Raw genomic sequence first — 25,709 nt, forward strand, 5'->3', positions numbered from 1 at the left:
GCTGACACTGGAGAGGAAAGCAGGCTTGTCCTAAGCATTTTGCTCAGCACAGAGACACCAAGAGTCAAAATGGCAGAAGATGAGAAAATGACTTAAAAGCATACAGCATCTGAGGTCAAAGTAGAACCTGGGGGTTAACTTAAAAAACCATTTTTCTTACAAGAAAAGGGGGATGGGGACAGCAGTATCACAGGGCTGGGAGAACTGTGTGGCTCAGAGCTTGCTCACTAGCATGGGTAAAGCCCCGGGTTTCCTCCCTAGCACAATGAACTACAAGCAGACAGTGAAGTCTGCAGTGAGTTAACGTTCAGCTTTGGTAGGCACGGTAGTAAAGCCCTTCCAAATTCTTAGCAGGAATTCCTTTCCCTTTCTTTCTCCCCCTTACATATTATCTTCCACATCCCACTGAATTTTGATTCAATTCCTAATGCTACATTCACAACAGAAGTGGGAAAATTCTTAGAACACAAGCCATTTTAATAAAAAGTAACTGACTGAATAGCAAAGCACAGGGGAGGCTTTACAGGAACACTGAAGGGAGAGTCTGGTTTTGAGTTGTTTTGTGGACCAGCACTGCTGTACTGCTAACTTCATTCCTATAGATGCTGGAAATGAAAAACAAGTTCAAGAATTAGGGGCCAGGAGGAGATGCTATGGGACTGTCCTTTCTCTTCTGTTTGTTTTAAAGAGGGTGTCAGAGACCTGAGTGTTTCTCATCCCTTAAATGGGGCCACGGCACTGGGTCTCACACAGCAGAGGCTCTCCAAAGTGATAAACGACAACTCTTTCCCACACCTGTGCTTTTCTTTTGGCTATTCATGAGGGGTGGACAGAAACAAGCCTGTGATGCTCATGAGACATATATATGTGTACCTACCACTAGTCTAGAGTTTAAAAAAAAAAACAAAACTAGTATAAAACAGAAAGTTCACACTTACATGCTTATGTGTATAAAACAAATCTATATAATGGTGACTAGCAAGCCTCTGTATATATGCCAGAATGTGCTGGAAAGATATGCTTACTGAATTTTTTCATGTTTACTGAAATGGCCTAATATCTTGGTAGACAGGGTTCTTGCTAAACACCACGGAGAGGGAAGGGTTTTCTACCTTCAAGACACCCCCACCACATCCTCTTCTTAGGTCATAGCCTATCAATAACAAAAGCTTCTAGCAAGATGACAAATGGGTGAAGGGGAGAGGCAGAGAGAAGACAGAAAACAGAAGCTGAGAAGTAGGAGCCTTCCTCCACTGGCCCGGCACAAAAAGACTTTCCCCATGACTGTTAACTGTCACCCTTCTATACATGGAGAAGTCAGCACCTATGGAGGGCACACAACATAGGAAGGAACTCGGCATCCCACATTATCCAGACAAAACAACGTATTTAACTTCCTCAATTTTTATTTTGATTTAGCCCACTGCCCTTGGGGCCTGTCCAGAACCACTCCAATTTCCTCTACAGGCAAGCGTCATAACAACTGTGGAGTGGGTGGACCACATGCACATACACACTCATCCCTGTCTAGGACGTCTGGTGTATGTACGAAGGCACTAAAGCGGTTTTGGAGAATGCAGGCAACAACCCACCCATTCACTTTACCTGTGGAGCTGAGTTTTCTTTCCCACTGGGAAGCTTAAAGTTTGAAATAAGCTGTGGCCATAACCTCTGGCCCCAGGAGGGAATACAAAAGCAGAACTCAACATCACCAAAACCAAAAGGAACACTCCACGTCTCTGCCTCTCAGGATGGGGACAGTAAGCAGCGGATCTTCAAAACAGCATTTAAAACAAGCAAACAGTAGCTGGGAGCTAAAAAAAAGTAAAACCACTTGTTCCTTTATTAGACTCTTCTGTTTTCTCCTCCTCCAACAGGTAGAGGGGAAACACACTCTTCATGAACAGAACAGTCCATAGGTGATTTTCCTTTAGTAATGTTTCTATTTAAAATTTGTTTAAAAAATTATTAACCTATTATTTCCTAACTCTTTACAGAGATTCTCAGCAATCCAACAACGGCACTACCACAGTTTGGAGCCAATCCTTTTTGCTTAAGCTATTGTTTCTTTCTTTATTCCTTTCTTTTGTTGATGGGGCTGGAGAGCCAGGGAGAAGAAGGGTTGCACTGGAGAACAGAAACATGACTGGGAGACTTCAGTCCAGCCTCAGACAGAAGGAACAGTGTGGTGGCAATCCTAAGTTCAACAAACACTCCCCTGGTAAGTCATGCGCAATCTCAAGCAAGGTGGTGACAATGCTCAGACCATCTGAGCCTTCTCCCACAATTGTTAACATAATGAATTTATCTGTTGCTGCTAAATTGGTAATTTTTAAAAAATATTTCTATGTATTTTAAAATGTGTGATCCCCTGTATGATAATAATGTTTGGAGACTTTTCTTTTTACATTTTTGTAAGTAAAAATTCTTTAAACTTTTTGAAGTTTCAGGAACTTGTAAAAGTTTACTAACAGGAAAGAAACAGCTGTCTATCTAGGATAAGATACGATTAAATAAACCATCTTCAAAAAACTGGCTTCCTACCCTAGAATTCCTGAGAATGCTTGCAAATTTTAAAGCAGGAAAATAATGTTAAAAATAAAAAACAAAAACACTGTTAAATGCTCCCAGAGTTAGTCTTCATCTAAAATATATATTTATATGTATGTATGTATGTGTGTGTATATATATATACATATACTTATATATGTATATGTATATATATATGCACTTTTTGGTCTTTTTTTTAAGTTTTTAGTTTTTTTTCCCTTTAAGCTTATGATGGAAGAACATTTTAGCTTCTCATGTTTATTTTTACATATTTCAAATCCCTCATTTATGTCTTGTAAACAAGAGGGGCTCTAGCACCCGGCTTTCACCGTAGTATCGTAGGGAACTCAACTAAGCCATAGTGCAGGTCAAGGACCCAACAGGTGGAAAGAGGAGCAGGGGAAGAGGAGAGGGTAGGTAGGGCCGTGAACCAGAGCGGCAGTGGACAGTCCCTACAGGCTCCCAGGAGTCTGGGACTCTAAGATTCAGCCTTCAGTCTGCAGATGTCTGAATATGAGCTGCGCTTCACTTGGACGTCATCGCCTGCGACAGAGCTCTGCTCCAACACTGAGTCAGTGGGGCTGGAAGGAGACATTTTGTAGGGCAGAGGTGAGGGGATGGTGGTGATGGAAACCAAAGAGCAGGAGGAAGCCAGAGTCCATGAGAACAAGGTGTTGCAGGAACAAACCAGAACTGCACACTCATTTGCCCACCCACCTGCCAAGGGCACCCAGATTGGCAAGCACACTAAGTGGGAATGGTACCCATTAATCTCTGAAGCTAAGTTTATATCCAACAAGGTAAGCCAAGACAACTATAGCATTTCCCACTCACTGTCTTACAAAGCCACTTACACACAATTTTGGGTTTTTTGTTTGTTTGCTTTTTCCTATCCATACCCCTCTACCCACCTACACAAAAGACACAAGCTGAAAGTTAAATACATTAGGCATTGTTGTATCCTTCACTGAAGATGCTAAAGAAAGAAAAACTCCCTTGTCCTCAATAGCAGCAAGTCACAGAGGACAGCAGAGGTCTGCTCCCATCAGGGGTTGGAATGGGCAGGTAATTGCTGGTACAGAATGTCGGCACTTCATGTTGAACAGACAGTACGATGCAGACTGGGATATCCACACAAGTGCTAGCATGTTACCCGCACACATCTTCCCCGCCCGCCCGCCGTCTATTTAGTATGTAAGGATCCCCTTCAGGTTTACTTTCACTCTCTTCACAATAAGAAATTTGATATATTTTGATTCCAACATAGTACATACGTATTGGTGATAACTGTGGATTAAACATTGCCTCCTGTTCGGCCCAGAGAACTACTACATTGATGCTTTTTTAAAAAAGTCTTTAAATACCAAAATAAAAAACCAACATCACAAGGAAAGAAAAAAAGAGGTCAAAACCAAAACAAGGTGCAATACTTAAGTCTTTGCTAAGTTATTTCTGCCTAAGCAAAACCACATACACAGGAAACAACACAGAGAAACAAAGGGAGACACTTGAAGTACACACTGGTTTAAGAACATTCGTTAAGTAAACGTTTCTGTCAGTGATGGCCTGGTGCTGTAACACGCCATGGCCTGGCACAGGTAATGCTCAGCGAGAGGAGCAGAGAGGGAGGAGCTGCGATGCTTCTAGGAGGCTGCTCATAATTTACTGCTGTTTTCCTCAAATGATCATGAGAACTAATGGAAATAATTTAATCTGCATTACCTGAATCCTTTAAAAAAATTCTCATACCTGATGACACAGCAAAGCGGGAACAGTATTTCTGCATTTAAAACATCACACGATTTAAAAATTAGAGTCATCTGTTCCCATTCGAAGTAGCAAAACGGCCTGCTCAGGACTTAAAGCTGGTGCTCAGCGGCCCAGCAGCCCCTTCTTTCACAGCCCAGAGGTGAGCAGCAGCTTCTCCGAGGCACCTCCCGTCGCCCCGCTGGGCTTGGCAGTGCTCTGCTCTGTGGCTAGATCAACAGGAAGCTGGGGACCCCCACGTTCTGGCTGCTGCTCTCATCACTGAAAAGCACCCTTCATCACGATGCAGCTGGAAGAAGTGGCTTGAGTTGCAGCGGCTCCCTGTGTTCCTGTGTTCTCAAAAATAATAAGCGGATGGCCGGCCAGCCAGCCTGCGAACTGTTAGCAATGCAGCTTCTGAGAAATCAGGGTGGGGTGGGACGAGGAGGGCAGGACGCAGGCACACACACAGAGACAGAGAGGAGGATGCACGCAAATGCACATGAACACACGTGCACACACATACCAGAACGAGCATGCCTGGGCAGTTACATGTGCCAGAACACACTGGTATTTATCAACCAGCCAATCACAAAATTTTTCCTTTTTTTTTTTTTTTAAAGTTTTTTTGTTTTTGTTTTTAAAGTGAGGCTCCGTCAAGTCTTCCCTCCCCCCTCCCCCGACAATTCTTTTGAATTTCCCTCCCACCCAAACATGGTAGACCTAAGGACGGAAACACACCCAGTGCAAACAAAGTTAAAAAGCTATTTTTTCAGTATATATGTTTCTTAGCAACAACTTCCATATAACATGAAAAAAGTGAAAAACTAGAAACTAATTTTTTTAATTTTTTTTGTGTTTAAATTTAAATGGTATGTGTACTTGCTTCACATTGTCTTTCTAGGTTGGCGTTCATGATTCAAGTATTTCAAGAGTGATATGTTCTCTTTTTGGATTCATATTCCAAACGAAAAAACTGAAGTTTTAAGGGAGGCAACTATGTGCTCAGACAGTCTGTCAATGACCCACCTTTTTTCTCTCTCCGTTTTCTTTTTTCCTTTTAAAAATGTATTTATTGCAAGTTGAAAAAAAAAACGAAAAGGTCAAGTTAGTGCTGCTGCTGTTCCAAAAAAGGTCACGAGGTCAGAGTTGAAAGTTCTAAGTTCAGATTGAATCCGACCCTCCTCCCAGAAGGTCACCAGGTAGTAAAGGAGCAGGGCTGCCCATCCTATGGGGATCTTCCACCGTCGGGACTCCCCACAAGCTAGAAGAATAGTTTGGGGGACCCCACAAGGAAGTGCCGGCAAGATCAGCCCCACTGCTGCCACCAGTGCTGCTGCTCCACTGCCCGAGCCCGGTGGACCCACCGAAAAGGTTCAGCGCAGGTCCAACGGGGTCTGCTTGGTTCTGGCTGGTCTCCAGTGACTGCCACCCTGTGGTAGGTGCACTTGGGGTTGCTGCAGGTGTAGGGGGCTGAGCTTGAGCCAGAAAGCGGCTGACTTCATCCTCAGTGGCAAACTCGGCCAGGATGGTAGTGTTTCCCAACACACACCTGGGGAAAGGAGGAAGAGAGCCATGTGACCTGAGGGGTCACTGCTGTCAGCCCTCTGCTACTGTGCTGTCTGTGTGCTTGACTGCAGGTGTGCGCTATCATGCTTGGTTATGCACTACTGGACACTGAACCTAGGGATTTATGCATGCTAAGCAAGAACAACTGAGCTATGTCTGTAGCCTGCATGTGTGTGTGTGTGTGTGTGGGTGGGTGGGTGTGTGAGACAGAGACACAGAGAGAATATAGAGCACAGAGGACGTTTAGGGAAAGGGTATGACTCTGAATGATCTAGCAATGGTGTGTTGGTGGATAGATCAGCATTTATTTATTCATACCCACCACCAACAGTGAACCAGAAAGTAAACTGAATCCCAGTGTAAATTAAACTCTGGTGGACTAGGTGCTAATATATGTTCATTAACTGTGACAAATGACCCTCTAGTGAGTGATGACAATGGGTTGAGGTATCACTGAGGGAGTGGTCAGGAGTATTACAGGAAGTTGCTGTCTCATCTTCTGAATTTTGCTGCGATTCTAAATTATTTTTTAAAAATTTGAACTTTTACAAAAGCAAGAAGAAAATGTCAGCTTTCTTTCTTCACTTCCCTCCCTCTCTCCCTTCCTTAACTCCATGTGAGGCAAAGAATCCCATTCCTAAGCCACTGCCAACACTTAGACTCCACTCCATCTGAGTGTGCAGACTTGCTGCTGGGGCCTGCTCTCACTTGAATGTGCTCTCTGGGGACCTTTGTCATGGCATCTGTGGCCAAAGGGAGTGAACACCTTCCTGTCCATCAGTTTGTCAGTGGGTGGGAAAGAAAATGGTCAGAGGCTGGTCCACTCTGTTCACTTCATGCAAAAACCTTGCTGTCCACAACTATATTGATTTCTTCTTTGGGCTGGGTGTAGTGGAACTCACAGGTGGATCTCTGTGAGTTCAAAGCCAGTCTGGTTTCTATAGTGAAGTCTAGGACAGTCAGGGTTATGTAGAGATACTGTCTCCAACCAACCAACCAACCAACCAACCAACCAACCAACCAACCAACCAACCATTTCTTATTTACATCTGCAATAGTAAATGGCTAGATTCTAACATGAAAAATAAGATCATTTAGAATGTTTTGCATAACAAAGTTAGGTAGAAAAGACCCACATCACAGTATTTGCAAATATACATTTGACTGAGATGAGGCTCTTCTGAGCATGCTTATGTCATTGTTTAATTAAGCAGGACCAGAATACTCCCTGTGTATCATGTGCATCTATCTAGATGCTGAGGCAACACTTACATGTGCAGTGCAGTCTGGGCCTTGGCTGCCTCTTGTTTGGTGCTGTATCGGATCAGGGCAGTGCCCTGGGTTAGATTCAGATGGAATGTCAGCAGTGGGCCATGCTGCATGCAGATCGTTCTCAAGGTTGACCCATCAATCTAAGAGGGAACAACACATGTAAGCTAGGATGTAAATGAGGTATGGGAAAGGTAAATTCTAAGACAGTTAAAGAACAAGACTGAGATCCATTATTCCTATTTTACAAATAAGATGTTTCTGTATAAAAATAGCTACAAATAAAAACCTAAGATCCAATATAGGGTGAGAGAGAGAGAGAACAATTTAATGTTAATATAGTTTACTATGTAACTACCACACCCATGTATAATGAGATCTGATGCCCTCTTCTGGTGTGTCTGAAGACAGTTACAATGTACTTAAATATAATAAATAAATAAATCTTAAAAAAAGCAAAATTTAAAGAGATGAACAAGTATGTGCTTATTTGTAGAGCTCAAAAAGGGCAGAAAATGAGAATTAGAATTACCATGCAAAGCTGTCAACATCATTACTAACATTTTCTTTCTTCTGCCTCCCCAATTAATACTTTCACAGAGACAGACAAGAAGAGCACCCTGAACACCTGATAGTTAAAACTGGCCTAGTCCAAAACCTACTCACTTCAATAATGTCACATCCTCTGACAATATATAGAGAGAACTATTCCACCTCCTTCTCACTAAACCCATTAGACCAAGGGCTATAGAAAATTATGGGTAATGTCCCTAATCTAGAAGTTATATGAATCAACCTATTTTACTCTGGATGAATTTTCAAACAAGATTGTAAATATTTATTTAAGCCTCTATCTCAATACTTCGGTTCCCCTCATTGGAAAAGACATGCTGCAATGCTTGGGAATGACTTAGAAAGCTGTATAATGTCCCAGAGCCAGTAGTGGAGCAAGTGCCTAAGAGGCACAAGGCCCTGGGTTCCATTCTCAGCACCTGTGGGAAGCCTGATGAGTAGAAGCGAGCAGTTCCTGTTAGCTCTTCACCGGAAAAAAAAAAAAAAAAAAAAAAAAAGAAAACACTGCTGGCATGTTGGTAAAAAACATCACCTGTGTGAATATATCATTATATGGCACAAATGACTTTTCAGGAGACAGATGTCCTTCAAAAACATTTTTGGTGATAGAAAAATCCATTGCCCCATGTATCACTTTGCTCTACCCACAACTTAAACTAGGAGTGGTTCACTTACAAGGCAGCTCTAACATTTTCTTTTTTCTTTCTTTCTTTCTTTTTTTTAAAGATTTATTTATTTTATGTATATGAATACACTGTAGCTGTCTTCAGACACACCAGAAGAGGGCATCAGATCTCATTACAGATGGTTGTGAGCCACCATGTGGTTCCTGGGATTTGAACTCAGGACCTCTAGAAGAGCAGTCAGTGCTCTTAACCACTGAGCCATCTCTCCAGCCCAACATTTTTTCTAAATATTCATTTATTTTATGTATATGAGCGCTCTATCTGCATGTACATCTACATGCCAAAAGAGGGCATCAGATCATACTATATATGGTTATAAGTCACCATGTAGTTGCTGGGGACTGAACTTAGGACCTCTGGAAAAGCAGACTTGTCTTAACTGCTGAGCCATCTCTCCAGTCCTAGCAGCTCTAATGTTTAAAGAAATCAATTATTTCTGTATTGTATCTGATACAAACAGAGCTAGGATCACACTTTTTATTATGTATGTCATGTATACACACTATTTTATGGTGGTTACAAATGAATGGTTAGCTAGCATGCCCAGACACTTCTCAAAAATGAGTACCTCTTATTGTCATCCTATCCATAGTGTGACAACTCTTAATAAGGCAAACATAGTTTTGGACATTATTATGTTTGATTTTTCATATTGGGGCCGTGGTCAGACATACACAGAGTATTTGCTTACTGTGTGGGAGGTCCAAGGTTTGATCCCTAGTATTAGAATCACTCCTGCCCCCACACAATTCTTTATAGTTTAATCAACTATTAGCTAAGGAAATAAACTGGGACTTTTATTTATTTTGAGAGACTATGTAGCCCTGCCTATCTCTGCCTCCCATGTAGCATGAAACAACATGCCTGGCCTTAAACTGTGACTTCTGAGTTCATCAGACATTGTGGTATAGAATGTCTTCTTCAAATGTGCCTAGAAATAGGAGGTGCCTTGTGAATTACTTGCCACAAATAGATTTACAGGGCAGATAAGTGTATAGCAAACTGTATTTGCCCACAGACAGTCCCAGCAGACACTAGTATGTTACAGGAACTGAGATCCTCACACTGCCATGGTACCAACTGAGCAATCTTTCAAGCCCCTGTTGGGAAGATCTCTTTCTATGTGGTTGAAACACATCATCCTATTTGGTTCCAGGTTCCAATGGGCATAGCTACACAACACACTGCCTCATTAGCAGGTCACTTGACCTCACTCTCACTGCTTTGTAGAATCTTCTCATCTCTGGCACTGTGAGGGTGAGGGTCAGGCCTAGTGGCCATGAAATAAATGAGCTTCCTTCATAGGCTATAAGACTGCATCATATCTCCTATAACAGACATCTGATGTGGGTACTGGGAACTAAACTTGGGTGCTATGCATAAGCAGAAAGTTTCTATAACTGCTGAACCAGCAGCTCTCTAGTCCCAGAAATGAGCTTTCATAGAGGGGCAGTGGTGACATATGCCTTCAATCCCAGCATTTGAGAGTCAGGCAGCTCTCTGTGAGTTTAAGGCCAGCCTGGTCTACAGAGTGAGTTCTAGGACAGCCAAGGCTCCACATAGAAACTACTGGAGTGTGTGGGTGTGGAGCCAAAACAAATGGACAAAAAAAAAAAAAAAAAAAAAAAAAAAAAAAAGTTTCATGTTTGCCAACATCATCCATTCTGTCTCTTCCCTTTTATTTTAGACAAGAGTCCCATGTACCCTAAGAACTTGCTAACAGGCTGGCATTGAACTCAGAGACATCTACTTGCCTTTGCCTCTCAAGTGCTGGAGAATAAAGGTATGTGCCAATATGCACAGCTCTCTCTGTCTTTAAATAAAATCAAACCCTATCTAGAAAACCACAAGAAAGCAAGGTTACCTGTGGAGTGAGATTGTGAAGAACCAGCCAGTAACTAGGACGAACAGAGCCACCATCACTCCAGGTAGAGGCTGTAGACAATAGGGGAAGGATAAGGGAGAGAGAAAAGAAAATGAACACACACCCAAACCACCAAGACTCTCAGGGACACAGGGGGGCCTTTTCATGAAGACCATATGCCTCTTCTTTTTTTTAAAACCATCCCAGACCCCAGTGAATTCATTTGCATATCTGTGGGACAATATTCCCCCTCCCAGTGTCCTTCCTCTATACTTGCTCCTTTTTACTTCATGCGCCCTAGAGGGGTCCTGGGTCCCTTCATCTGTACTGACTGCAACTTTTCAGTCAAAAGACGATTTTTCTCTACCAGACAACCACACACCCCATGTTGAGCCCTGGCCATGTCCTCCCCATGGTGCTAAACAGCTGTTCCTGCACGCCAGATCATGCTTACCCGAGGCAATCCGGGAGTCCTGCGTCCCCCACCCCCTGACTGATCGGGGCGCTGTGCTGCTCCAAGGAGATGCCGGTTTGGGGTTGGTCAGGCCAGGAGGTGGGCGGGGCAGCGGTGTAGTGTTCCTGGAGGAGATGTGGTTTTTCCACATTTTGTTGGAGAGATGAGTGGGGTTGTGTCCTATGGGATCTGGGGACCACGTGGATTTGTAATCAGGGAACTTTGCTGTGAGAAGAGGAAAGTTGGGAAGCAGTCAGGCTAGATAGACACACATTTTGTCTGTATATAGACACATGTATATTTATATTAATAAATCCACAGTGCTAAGCCTAAGGCAACCCTGGATTCCATGTACTTTGATTCAAAAAAAATTTTAAAGTAACAGGAAATATATATTTTAAGAACAGTGGTATGAAAATAATTATTCTCTGAGCATGTTGGAAGTGAAATTTTACAATGACTAAACTGATAAATTGTATGAATTGAAGATTCAGTAAGATAACTAATTAATCTACTTATTTTTTTGGGGTAAACACAACTTGAAAGAGAAGACAAATTTATGGAAAGTATTCCAAAAGAGGCCAAGCTAAAAGACAGGGTTAGAGTGTTAACACACACAGAACTAGAGTAGTCTATAAATGCTGACACCCCCGCCCCATGCGCGCGCGCACACACACACACACACACACACACACACACACACTAAACCACTAGAACACTATGTATTGCATGTGTCTTGACACTTTAGACACCAACATCGATTTTAAATATAACCAGTAAGGCTGGGAGCAATGGCTTGGTTTGGTTTGCTCTTGCAAAGGATCTGGGTTCAATTTCTATCACCTACATAGTAGCTTACAACCATTGTCCTCTTTTGACATCCATGGGTACTAAGCACATATGTAGTACACATACATGCAGACACTCACTCACTTAAAAAACATCAAATGATCATTATTGCTTACTAAGCTTAAGTCATTGGACACCACTATAGGTGGTGGAGCCTCTGGTTCAGATGGGAGAAAGAACTGGTAACCTTGGCAACAGCAAATATGCACATCAAGGGATAGGCTCAGGAAAGAAGGAAAAAGAAAATCTAGGCTCAATATATGCTCCTTGTGAGAGTACAACCCTTTAGAGTTTTTATGGGGGTAGAGAGATAAAAAGCCATAGGTACACTGTGGTTAAGCAAGTTGCAACAGAGTTTCCATGAGAATGAGCAAAAACAAAAACAAACAAACAAAAAAGGGGGGGAGATAAATTGCCTGATGGAGGTGGACCACCTTCAATTCCAGCAGAGTCAGATGGATCTCTGAGTTAGAGGCCAGCTTGGTCTACAGAGTCAATTCTAGGATGGCCATCGCTACATAGAGGAAACCCTGTCTTCAAAAACAAAATGAAACCCAAGGTAAAAATGGACCAAGAGGAGTGGAAATGAAAAATATGACTATCAAATACATTTCCTGCAAGACAGGGCATGGGGTCCAGGGAGTCAGGGAGAGAGGAAAATGTGGAGAAAAAAACACTATGATGGGTTTATAAATGCTTGGCCCAGGGAGTGGCACTATTAGAAGGTGTGGCTATAATGGAGTAGGTGTGTCTCTGTGGGCGTAGGCTTAAGACCACCCTCCCCCTGAAAGGCTGGAGAGATGGCTCAGTGCTTTTCCAGAGGTCCTGAGTTCAATTCCCAGCAACCATACAGCGGCTTACAATCAGTAATGGGATCTGATGCCTTCCTCTAGTGTGTCTGAAGACAGCTACAGTGTACTTATACATAATAAATAAATAAATCTAAAAACAGAAAACAAAACAAAACAGAAAACAACTGACCAACCAACAAAACACACACACAAATTGCTTGAGTTGCTAACTTAAGCTTAAAAAAAAAAGACCCTCCCTCACCCTAGCTGCCTGGAGGTCAGTTTTCCACTAGCCGTCTTCAGATGAAAATGTACAACTTCAGCTCTGAGTACACCATGCCTGCTTGGATGCTGCTATCCTCTTGCCTTGATGATAATGGACTGAACCTCTGAACCTGTAAGCCAGCCCCAACTAAATGTTCTTTATAAGATTTGTCATAGTCATGGAGTCTGTTCATAGCAGTAAAACCCCAACTAAGACAAAGACCAAATTCTTGGAGGCTGGCCTGAGTTATATATATAACTCACAATCAGTCTGTCTCAGCATCCAGACTTTAAAAAAAAAAAAGATTTATTTTATTTGTACAAGTATACTGCTGTATACTCAGACACACCAGAAGAGGGTATAGGATCCCATTACAGATGGTTGTGATGGTTGTGAGCCACCATGTGGTTGCTGGGAATTGACCTCAGGACCTCTGGAAGAACAGTCAGTGCTCCTAACTACTGAATTAACTCCAGCCCAGATTTTTGAATGTGAGTTTATCTACTTAATGAGGGTAACCCATTTACACAGTAGGAGTTTATGCTAAGGTTTACTATGATGCCTGACCTGTAGGATAACTTAGTAGGTATGCATTATTATTGTTGCACTACTGATGTGAAAACAGCCAGAAAAGAAACTGCAGATCACTAGCTCAGTAGGATTGGCTGGGAGCTAAGGATTTGTTTTATGTAATCTCAGCACTCAGGAGGCAGAACCAGGAGAATTTCTCTAAGTCTAAGGCAAGTGTGGTCCTCGTAGTGAGTTCCAGGCTACCCAGAGTTACATAGGAAGATCCAGACAAAATACAAACAAACACACACAAAAGTCTTATTGTGTGTGGACATGGTATACTTTTGGAGGCCAGCAGTCAACATCAGAATCTTCCTCGGTTGCTTTCCACATTGTTCACTAGTGACCAGAGGAACCTCACTAAGGTTCTCTAAGAACCTTAACTAAGCTAAGCAAGAGGGGCAAAGCCACTGAGTACCTGAAGTGCTATGAACGTTGGTAAAGGAGTTGTCAGAGGCACTGTAGGGCCAGGCACCAGGTGAAGGCAGCGAGGTGTTGAGGGAAGAATTAGACCCTTGTAACAAATGAGGAACAAAAAGAAAATATTAGAGACAAATATATAACCAGGGAAATTCTGAGTATTTTTATTTAAACTCAAATAGAAGGAAAAACAAAATGTAATCAAACTATACAGATATAAAAAGCAATATACTTCTATTTTCTGGTCAAATTATCAGGTACTACAAATAAAAACAAAGCCACAGGGAAGAGCTATAAAAACACTGGGTAGTATTTACACACAGGCCTGCCGCACTCACTTACCTGTGGTGGTATCCCGCAGCAGTTGGTGGTCAGTATCTACAATGGGAGATGTGGTTGTACCCCCCAGCACACTTCCTGGGGTGACGTAGGGGTCAGATTCAGGGTCAATATTTTGGATACCTTTCCATGGCACTCCTGGTTGGAATTCTGAGACAAGAAGAAATGACAGGGATAGGAGAATGTTAAAAACATCTAACTCAGACATTTTCTATTTTAGAATTCTATGTTCAGTAGAGAAAACATGGTCCTGTAAAATGAAACCTTCTATGCTTTAGATTTTCATCATGAAATTAAAAAAAAAATGTATCCTGAACAAATGCTCTCGTCAGTAGCATGTCTACTAGTGTCTTATCTATCCATTCACCTGTCTGGTTGTACACTAGATTATACATGGCTCCATATACGATTTTCCAACTATTAGAGAAAGCCAGGCTGTAAGGGAAAGTAGGAGTTGCTACCTAAAGAAGGAAGGCCAAATACTGGGATAAAATCTGGGTTTGAGACCAGTGACCTTTCCCAATTTTCTTATGTATTTACTAAAATCACATAATAAAATGAAATATAAGTGACTGATACTTCTCAGACTGTCTGGAGATAGTTGGGAATAAATTAACTGCTTGTGAGAAAACACAGACTATATATGAAGGCTTATCATGTGTTTATTGATCTGTTGAAGCTGTATTTAAAGTGAAGTGGTAACATTAACAAACTGATATTCCTCTAATTGTGTTGAGAAGACTGTATTATATGTATGATTGTATTAAATGAACAAGAGCATTATTTCATTTCACTCTAATAAAATGTAGCTTATACCTATATATAATAAGAAAAATAATTATGGACTTTTATTTTATTAAATTTCCTATAATAAAAACAGTACAGAGAGAGAAGGAGGAGATGGAGGAAGGATGGAGCAAGGAAGGGAGAAAGAGAGATCAATCTAACCGAACTCATCACTGTGTACCTGGGAGGGCAGATAAACGATGCATTTGACTAATGAACGTACCAATCAATTTAAAAGAGCTCATGTTCCAAGGCATTCTACCCATAGGACAAATGTCAAGTCCAGCTACAAGGTCACCTCTTTTCTCCTTAACTCCCCATTTCTTCAAGAACTTTTCTCATGGTACACACTTTCAGGGCTCATGTCTTACCTTTATTAGGCAATAACTACTAAATGCAGAAAAGAAAGCATGGGCTTCCTCAGTAAAGTGAGCTGCATAAACAATGTGTTCAGAATCTGAACATAAGAGAACAGATATTCTAGAAAAAGCATTTTATAAACAATACCTGGAGGCCAGCTGGCATTGCTGGATTTACTTCCGATTTTATTAGTCGGTGGAGATTTGGCAGGTAACCAGCTATCACCAGCAGGACCCGTATGGCCACCCAGTGTGTCACCTGGGATAATATCAAACTGGTTGTATGGTGATCCTCCTCGGTTCTTACCAGGGGCCACTATAGCGCCTGAGAAAAGAAAAAAATAATTGACTAAGAAAGAGCTCCAGAGGGCTGGAGAGATGGCTCAGAAGTTAAAGATTTATTTTTATGTATGAGTACTTTGTCACCGTCTTTAGACACACCAGAAGAGGGCAACAGATTCCTTTACAGATGGGTGTGAGCCACCATGTGGTTGCTGGGAATTGAACTTAGGACCTTTGGAAGAACAGTCAGTGGTCTTAACCACTGAGCTCTCTCTCCAGCCCCCAGCTCAGAAGTTAAGAACAGTGGCTGTTCTCAGAGGGTCCACGTTTGATTCCCAGCACCTATATGGCACCTCACAACTGTCTGTAACTCCAGCTCCAGGGGGTCTGATGCCCTCTTATGACCTGTGTGGGGAATACGCATGCACATGTGCACAGACATACAAGCAGACCAAACAACTCTCACACACAGGAATAAAGAACTCTGGGCAACCGTTAATGTCTCAGCTCATCTCTCTGAGCTTCTCCATTTCTCACCTATGCTCACATGAGTGTCCTCATTGTAGAACAGCCCTTTCCATCTGAAATCCTATGGTCTGATAAAGTCAGTGAAACATAGACAAAAGTATGAAGCATAGCATCTGTGGTTCCTCTGCTAATCACTCAAAAGTGAGGAATGAAAAAAAAAACAACAACAAATTTAGTGTCTTGGACAGTTTTAAGTGATCTATTGATGCCTCCCACCCCAGCTCTTAAAGGCTGGTTGAGCTTGGGTTATCTGGAATTGGCAGTGTGCAGAGTCCACTGGAGAAAAAGCCATCTGCAATTGCTTTAAATTCCAAGGCAATGAGGTGGAATTCCTGCCCAAGGCCTTTGCCAGCAATGAACTCTGCATTTCTGAGCACAGGGCCTCACACACAGAGAACAGAAAGTCCTTTGTCGCAGTATTCCTAGGGGCATCCCTCCTTCAAGCATTTTTTCCCTTTAAGCATTTTCATGCAGGAAAAGTTGAAAGCTTAAAATTCATTAAGTTAAAAACAATAGCCATAATTTTTACTTTAAAAATTCAAGAACCTACGGAAGATGATTTTTCTTATTTCCAAAATAAAGTTCATACAGTCTGTCTGTCACTCATTTGGCATAGTCTCAGGGTGGTGAATCATGAGTACATATAGTGATTGGCAGGATAATAAATTAAAATGCTTACATAAATAATGAATAAGCAATCTGTTTGGTTTAGACTAAAGGAATATTATTACAGCGTCTCCATCTTCTGCTAAGAGGACACTTGCTTTTCTGAGGACAGTGTGGCTCACACCCTGAGGTATAGCACAGTGAGGTAGTGCACAATGAAATGTTTAATTATCTTGGGGACTGCTAAGGAAATGGGGAAAACATAATCTGTATTTTCTGATGAGGAGCAAGGACACTGTATCTCTGAGGTGTCTTCTAGCATGCCTTTTTATATTTATTATCCAGACCTGGCAAACCACTAGCCTGAAGGAGCCATAAAAGTGCCCAGAGCTATAGATGTCACAGGACTAGGGTTACTCAGTCCATAAAACAGACTTTATAATTTCAGCAAATTATTCTTGATTTTGATCATGCTTCGCAGGACAGGCAGAGAGCTCTGGGTGGTTTCTTCCCCAGTCTCTGCATGGGGTTATTAAAAAGGTTTTATAATGGGCTTATTAAAGAGGGCTTATAACCAAAACCTGAAAGGCTGCAGAATGAATGAGCTGGCTGGGTTAAGCCTGCTGGGGCTCTGCTGCAGGAACACCAGTCACTTATCTGTATTGAGTCTCATGGAGACAACTCTGAACCCAAGTAAAATATTGACAAATGAAATAAACATTGCATTGAAGGCTGAAAGAAGGTCTAGACTTATCTGTTTTCTAGGGAAATGGAGAAGCTCTTAAAGGAAATTATGGACAGACAAGGCTAATCCACACTTACAATATGACTCAGATGCTGTCTGGAGGGACACTAATTTACAAAGAACAAGAGGCTCTGGATAAAGTTCAAACCTTATGAATTCTCATCTACTAGACATCTTTTGAGGCTTAGGGAGACCTTCTTTTTCTGAGACAGGGTTTTACTATATCTCCCAATATAACCTTGTACTATGTATAGCCTATTCTGGTTTTAAACTTGCATGCACAATAAATACCCATGTCAGGGCAGGAGTTTTTAAAAATTTGATACTCATTTCTGAGCTCTGCAAAAGCACAAAGCCAAGAATTTGAGATTAACATGAACCACAATTTCATACAAGACCCTGTCTTAGAAAACCAAAACCAAACCAAACCAAACCAAACCAAACCAACCAACCAACCAACCAACCAACCAACCAACCCCTCAGCAAGAGGATTCCCTTAAGACACTTAAATAGGGTTTTAATCTTATGGGTACACCAAGTTCATAACTATTATCTCAACCCCATGGTAAGAGGGATATTATGCCATCCTTAATTAGAACCCTTTAAATGCCTTGAAATATGAATTGTAAGCCAAACCCTCCTCTGATAGCTGATCATAAAACTTAGGGAAAATATTGAGACTCATTACCAAAAGCTAAAGATTTGTGCTTAAAAAGCAAAACCACAAAAGGGAGGGCTAGAGAGATGGCTCACTAAAGAGCACTGGCTGCTTTTCTATAGGACATAGGTTTGAGTCCCAGCACCCACATGGTGCTTAACTGCAGTTCCCAGCAATCCAACACCCTCTCTTGGCCTCTGAGGGTACTGCATGCATGTGGTGCACAGACATATATACAAACAAAATATGCATACACATAAGAGTTAAAAAAAATCATAAAAGAAGGCATGGTGTATATACTGTTAATCCTAGGACACAGGAGACGAAGGCAACAGAACTTTCTGAGTTCAAGGCAGCATGAGCTATAAGACACTGCAATTATTCTTTTACTAAATAACTTTTTTGGAGGAGACAGGGTCTCTTTATGTTAGTCTGGAATTTGCTTGACTTGAACTCAAAGAAATCCACCTGCCTCTGCCTCCTGAGTGGTGGGATTACACACTAAGCCTGCCTGAAATATTGCCTTAAAAGTGTGGTGGACATGCCTTTAATGTCTGCACTGTGGAGGCCAAGGTAGCAGATTTCTGGGAGTTCCAGGCCAGCCTAGAATACAGAGAAAGACCTAGTCTTAAAAAGGAAACACAAACACACATATAAAAGCCAACAAAACATGCAGGATACTTGGTCAAGGCCTGAGTAGGGATCAAAAGATTTTGCTACTAACATGAGGCTGCTCTCTCACCGTTTTTGTGCATGGTGGCTTCTTGTGTGGCCACAGATGGCAGCCCTTCCATCATGGAGGTCCACTGTTTGAAGCGAGACTCAGTCCCAGCCTCCTTGCCACCAACCATACCATAGTCTATTCCACCAGAGCTGAAGCCTGCAAAAAGATCACAACATATATAACTTTTCTTACATAAGAAACTAAATACCCCAGGAAGAACCCACGAATGCCTTTTGACATGGTCTCTATACAGAAACAGCCACTTGATCCAATGGGCTTGGAGACACTCCTCCTAGCTGCCTGAGGATGCTCAGTCTGTTCCTGGCTTCCTTTGGATGAAGATGTAGAACTCTCAGCTCCTCCTGCACCATGCCTACCTGGATGCTGCCATGCTCCTGCCTTGATACTGGACTGAACCTCTGAACCTGTAAGCCAGCCTCAATGAAATGTTTTTATTTATAAGACTTACCTTGGTCATGGTGTCTGTTCACAGCAATAAAACCCTAAGACAGAAGTTGGTACCAGGGACTGGGGTATTGCTGTGATAGGCCTGACCATGCTTTTGTTTAGAAGAATGTGGATTTTGGGACTTTGGATTTGGAAAGCTGTGGAAGGCTTTAAATGGAGCTTAGTGGACTATCCTAGTAAGAATATAGAAGACTATTACTGAGAGTGATTTGAAATGTGCTGACTTGGATCAAGCAGTTTCAGCGAGAATTTCAGTATGTGGCCAACAGACTATTTTTGTAGTATTTTGGTGAAGAACATGGTTGCTTTTTGCCCTTGTCCAAAGAGTCTGCCTATGTTTAAGATGAAGAGATTTAGATTAATTGCTTTGAAAAAGGAAGTCTCAAAACAGCATGGTGTAAATTCTGTTGTGTGGTTACCAAAGCTCACCCTTATGAAGAACATTTTAATGAAAAGGAGCAAGCTGAGAAAGGAAAGATACAAAATATATGGTTCGAGTATTAAAGGGACACCGAAAAGTGAAATGGAGCTAAATCCTGCATTCAAGAATTTTAAATTGAATTAAGTAAGGACCTTGGGGCAAGACCCCACCCAGCTAAATTATAGCTCCAGGAAATTTAGTACAAACCTTTAATCCCAGAAGGCAAAATAAGCAGATCTCTGAGTTTGAGGCCAGACTAGAATAGAGCAAGTTCTAGGTGAAGAAAGCTTAAATCCAGATGTGGTGGTACACACCTTTAATCCCCGGAGACTGGCATACAGATTTCTAAATTCTAGGTCAATCTACCGAGAAAGATCCAGGACAGCCAAGTTTAAGTAGTGAAGGAGTTAGAAAAGAGAAATATGGTGATAATGAACTAGAACAAGGGGGCATGTTCCAGCTCCTGCAAGTAGCAGAACTTGGCAGCTTCAGCCATGTGGCTGTTCTTATATTTAAGAGGAGAAGGAGACTCTGGGACAATTGATGCTGATTAGCTAGAGCTAAGAAATTAATGACTAGTGTCTGTTCACAGCAATAAAACCCTAACCAAGACACCATCTATGGTTTAGGAACCAGTACAAGGTCTGACTACATTCAGCTGTGCCTAGAAAAGGGCAAGAAGCACACTGATACTCCAGTGTTTCTCTGTATGCAGAGAGAGAGGGAGAGGGAGCTGACAGCCCTGCCCTGAACAACCTCAAAGCTACAAGAAACTTTTTTTTAAAAAGAGATATTCTGAACTCACAGTGCTGTGAGTCCTGAGGCTCCAAGTGTCAGGCTCTCCCACTACAGAAAACTGAATGTCATGTACAAATCAAGAGAGTTCCCAGCAGTCTTCTCAGACACCTGTCCTCCACAGGGTTATAGTGCAGTTTCCAAACGAATTCTCAAAACAGGTAAGTTGCAGATTAAAGCCAACCAACAAAATAGGTCTATATGGCCACAGGAGGCTTCCATCACAGCCAGAAGATAAAGGGCCAAACACTAGTCACCACTTGGCCTCAGTCAACAGGTTTTGGGGCTCCAGCCAGGCCAGAACCCAGCTGCTGCCACTTGCTCTCCTCATGTAAAATGATGTCTTAGACTGGATCTCCCTCAAGCTCTACTAATCCAAGTCCTACTGAGGTCCACACAATGGTCTCCTTCCCCTGAGGGTTTATCCTACTGTCTGGCTTAGTTTTACTCATGCACAGACCAGGGAGCGGGGACCTAATAAGTTTCTTTCCCTTCATCTAAAAGGTTGTTTATTTCTATAGAGAATCCTGCTTCTCCACACATTTATAATTGAAAATACTAGTCCAGCTGCTTGGTTGGAGGGTTAGGGTGGTAAGTAGAATTGAGCTTTAAAAAGTTTGTATTTTTAATTGCATTTATCTTTGTGTGGGTATAAGTGCCTGCACAGGCCAGAGAAAGTGTATGAGAACTAAGCTGAAGTGCTGGTGGTTATGAGCGCTGGGACCCAGCTAGGGTGCTCTGTAAGAACAATCTACACTCTGAGCTATCTCTCTAGCCTGAAGGTTAGAAAACAACCAACCAAACTCATCTTCAACAATGGACATGAAATGAGACTGGAGAACAGGGGCACTGGAAAGCAGACGGTTGGTCTGGGAGTCCTTGCGGCCTAAACATGCTGCTCCTTGCACATGACATTTCTGCCTCTGAAAGGAAAGCAACTAAGGCGAGCAACTGCTCTGAAAGCATGGCTTTTGGCAAAGATGACAAAAGACGCAAGGATCAGTAAGAAGAAAAGGAGGCTGTCCTCACAATATCATTTTCTTTGAAGTTGTTCTAAAATGTCTTTCAAATATAGCAAATTAATGTTCTTTAACTTTTAGTTAAAACTCAAAAAGCTGTTGAGTTTTTCTGTGACTCATCAAGCGTAGAAAATGAAGAGTTATAATCTTAGAGAAGGGAAGAGCTGAGCAGATCTTACCAAGCTTAAAGAGGACATATGTCTCACTGGAGATATGGGGACCAAGCGCCCAGCACAATGATGTCAGAGTAAGAACAGGAGATACGAGCCCTGGGAAGGTCCATCTTTTAACCCAAGACTGGAAGAGGAAAGCTTAGTGAGAACAGACATGTTGGGGACTGCGTGTAGTCCACAGCACTGTGCTTGCTTGGCGTGCTAAGGCACAGAACTCAGTGGTAAGGACTCCTCTTGCTGTCCCGTAGTAAGCGGTATGGAATGGGGGTGTGGACCATGCCCTTATTGCTGCACTCAGGGGAACTCACTAGGACCAAACTTCCTCAGTTCAACTCATATACAGTCTTAACCCCAGTCAAATAAGCCACTGAGTTCAACTTAATGAATACTTAAAAATAGTCTAATTCATGCCTGTCTCTGTATTAGAGCCCACAGTATGATGGAGATAAGACCTGGTCCATTTCTTGCCTAGAGCTCATTTTGCTGTAATGTGCCTTTTACTTCTTGTCATCCTTGCAAATACCAGCCTTTACCTACCTCACCTGTTCCTGCCAGAATCATCCCCTCCTGCCTCTGCCCACAGCACTTCACCACTACCGTCTGGCCAGGTTCATTTACCCTGATGATACTCTCCCAAATTAACTTCTCCTTAAGCTAATGGTGTCTTCATTCCTGTTCTTAGCTTCTCCATTCAGTTCACTGTAGACTGGGAAGTGAGAGTTTCTGTCTGCAAGTGTGAGATCTTGGGTAAAGAAAGCCACCAACACTGAAGATGAATACATAAAAGAAATCACTATTTCATAACAAGAGAAGCTGTCGCCCACAAGGCGAACCCTAACACAACTGTGCCACACCTGGTATTTTATAAAATTATCTTACTATGGACACAAAATTTCTCTGCTTTCATTAAAAATTTGAAAATTATAGATTTATACATTTAGTTAAACTGAGAAAGTGTGTGTGAGAGAAAAAGAAAGGGAGGGGAGGGAGGAGGAGAGAGAGGGAGAGATACAATGGACTGAGTCTGTTCTGTCCTGCCAGGCATGGCAGCAGCACTTCTAGTCACTTTGTCATCTTCTTGGTCATACTTTTATCTTCCTAATTTCCATTATACACAGCTTTACTCTTCAATGAGCTTACTATATAAATATTACAAATAGTTTAACATTAACAATACATTAAATAAACATTTAAATAAAATTAGATAAATTTTAAATATAAGAAGGGATTTTTACTTAGAAACCATTTTTTGGGGGGGTGGGGATGGTGCTGTTTTGAGACAGGGTCTTGGCATGTGAACATGGCTGACCAGGCTGGCTTTGAGTGCTACTGCTGGGACTACAGGCATAATCTACCATGTCCACTGGAAATGCTTTTCTAGGCTTTGTTTCCCTGGACATATCACTGTACTCCCATTTTTAATAATCCTTTAAGTAGATGGTAATAGAGTCTTGTCAGAACATCATTTATCCCTCCCAGGTACAGGCCTCTCCCTCTGGCCCAATACTGAAACACAAACTATAGATGGGTCATCATCACCCGAAAATTCAACTAGGTATATTTTTAATTTTGGTAAAAGCAGGGAATTAGGAACTATTTCAGAAAAAGCAGTGAGGATTAGTTAAACAGCCATCATTCCTGTATTCATCGTTCAGGATGTGCACGGTACCTGCACGCCTTGGCATGCACACGGTCAGAGGACCTGTAGCAAGAGTCGACTGTCTCCTTGTGCCATCTGTGTCACACAGTGGTCACACGCAGGGCATTAGGGTTGGCAAGTGCCTTTACCTGCTGAGCCATCTCAGCAGCCCTATTTTTGTTTTTGAAAAAGGATAGCTCCTGATCCTCCTGCTTCTGTCTCCTGGGATGACAGGAGGGTGCTTGTCACTCTAGCTGGCTTGTCATTTGAGACATTTTGAGAAAACACAATAAAAGAGGCTTATTTAGAAACAATGTGACGGCCTATGCTTTTAATCCTCGGATTTGGGAGACAGGCTGGCAGGTCTCTGTAAGTTCAAGGACCGTCTGGTCTATATAAAGTTCTAGAACTGGCACTTAGTGGGGCCCTACTACTTACAAACAAACAGCAACCACTAAACCCAAAACAACAAAAACCAGACAAACAGTATAAAGGCATACTAAGAAACATCATTCTTCTTATTATATTCTGTATATAATTTAAAATGCTCAACATTAGAAAAGCTGAAGTATTTGTGTTTTTATTTTTTGTTTGTTCTTTATGTAGTCCTGGCTGCCCTGGAGCTTGCTATACAGACCAGGGTGGCATTAAAGGCATATATCAACATGCTCAGCATTTTTATCATCTTTACCATTAATATTTAATATTTTTACAAAAACTCAAGCCCTACATTATGTTTTAAAGATGTTTTCAGTAAAATCTTATTGTTGCAGGCTTAGTACATTACTCAGAACAGGCGGGCATGCAGGCATAGTGATGCCAACAACTGGACACTGAGGCAGGATCAAGTTCAAGGCCAGTAAGCTATAGACAAGTTCTATGTGAAGTAGCAAGGCTTGTCATAAAACACATTTATTAGTTAAGAAGCAGAAATAGATCAGATGTGGTGCAGACTTGGAAGGCAGAGGCTCTCGTGAGTAGGAGGCCAGCCTGGTCTACATAGTGAGTTTAAGGAGCTTCTGCCCCCATCAACCCCCAGGAAAATTAATAAGAATAGAATCCAAATCATAAAATTTCAGTAAATGAAAATGTGTTTTTATCTGGTGACCTCTGATCTTTAGTATCTATAAACAATTAGGAATCAACAAAATAATCACAAATAACAGAATTACTTAATAAGACACAGTGGTAATATTTTTGTGTTTAGGCTTGAAGCAGCAGGTGGGAGCGCTGGCTGCTCTTACAGAGGACCTGGGTTCTTTCGGTTTCCAGAGGCACTGTGAACACATGGCATAGTGTACAGATACTCATTCAGGCAAAACACCCACAAACACAAAATAATGGAAAACACTGTGTTTAAATAAGAAAAGGTGCATGTTATTAAAAATGAATAGGATCATCATCAACACATATTACTTCTTAGCATACAGCAAATATTGAAGATGTTATGATGACCATCACTGGAGTAAACTGCATGCATTCATTCACTCACTCATTCACTCATTCTTGGAAGCAAGGTCTCATGTATTCCAGGCTGACTTCCAATTCCTGATCCTTCGGCATCTATTTCCTTTACTGCTGAAATCACAGGCTTGTTATGCCTACCGTGGGTGGCCTGGCACTCTAGTTTTCCTTTTCCTTTCTTTTCCTTTTTGAGATGGGGTCTATCAAGGAAGCTCTGGCTGGTCTGGCAGTTGATATGTAGATCAGGATGCCTTCAACTGGCTGCGATCCCTCTGTCTCTTTTCTTAGGTGCTGTGATTATGGACATACCTTGCTTGCTGCCCTTCTTTCTGCCTTCTATTGAAGATGAACCCAAACCTACCACTAAGCTACACTGCAGCCATGTGTGATACACTCTTTACTCACGCATGTGAAAGTACCATCACCAAGCTAAACTACCCTGGCCATGGAAGTCAGTTTTCTTCCCAAGTAGTGACATGCATTTGGGGTGAGTATGGACTAGTAGTGAGAACAACATGCACTGAAAGATGAAAAGGCCACCTTTGACTTTCCCTTGTACTTTCTCACAAGGGAGGTTCAAGTAAGTCAGGTAGTGGCAGCATCTACTTTTAATCCCAGCAGCCAGGAGACAGAGGCAAGCAGATCTGTGGGAGTTTGAAGCCAGCTGGTCTAACAATAACTTTAAGCCCCCCCCCCAAAAAAAAACCAGACAGGGGAGGCAAAAGGACAAGATGTCCTATTTTTGTGTTAACATGCTGACCCAAAAGTCTAAAAGTCAGAACCTCCACATCCACAGTAACCAGCTTCTGCCAGTAAGCTTCATCCTTTACAGAACCACAAATGTACCTTCCCAAGCTCTTAAGGGAGGCTCCCCCTACTGGCCACATTGGCTTCCATAGCCCAGAGAAGATGATAGAACAGGCAAGTACAGTAGCCCTGGAGACAGAAGTCAGGCGGTGTGTGTTTGCTCTGACACTTGTAGCCTGGAGAGGCTATGCTAAGTTTAAGTAAGTTCTCAGGTCATCTGTAAGAAGACAGCTGGCGAGAGCTGAGACTCTCAGAACCAAAGACACGCTCATCTTTACTACTTCCTAGCT

At 42.0% G+C, this 25,709-nt stretch overlaps 1 protein-coding gene across 3 annotated transcripts in view; it reads right to left on the reverse strand.

The window, feature by feature from the left end:
- Nucleotides 1-5,124: 5,124 nt before the first annotated feature.
- The window catches only part of TNRC6B (trinucleotide repeat containing adaptor 6B), a 205,105-nt gene continuing 184,520 nt past the window's right edge, over nt 5,125-25,709 (reverse strand). For all 3 annotated transcript variants that reach the window (XM_080939805.1, XM_080939806.1, XM_080939804.1), the window contains 8 exons: nt 18,652-18,789; nt 15,239-15,415; nt 13,949-14,095; nt 13,605-13,700; nt 10,712-10,936; nt 10,258-10,328; nt 7,138-7,277; nt 5,125-5,848 (listed from right to left, as the gene is read on the reverse strand). In XM_080939805.1, coding sequence (XP_080795931.1) covers nt 5,461-5,848; nt 7,138-7,277; nt 10,258-10,328; nt 10,712-10,936; nt 13,605-13,700; nt 13,949-14,095; nt 15,239-15,415; nt 18,652-18,789 — 1,382 coding nt within the window. In that variant the 3' untranslated portion in view covers nt 5,125-5,460. The remainder of the gene's footprint in view (nt 5,849-7,137; nt 7,278-10,257; nt 10,329-10,711; nt 10,937-13,604; nt 13,701-13,948; nt 14,096-15,238; nt 15,416-18,651; nt 18,790-25,709) is intronic.

Source organism: Micromys minutus (genome assembly GCF_963924665.1).
Source record: "Micromys minutus genome assembly, chromosome: 27".
Classification (NCBI taxonomy): domain Eukaryota; kingdom Metazoa; phylum Chordata; class Mammalia; order Rodentia; family Muridae; genus Micromys; species Micromys minutus.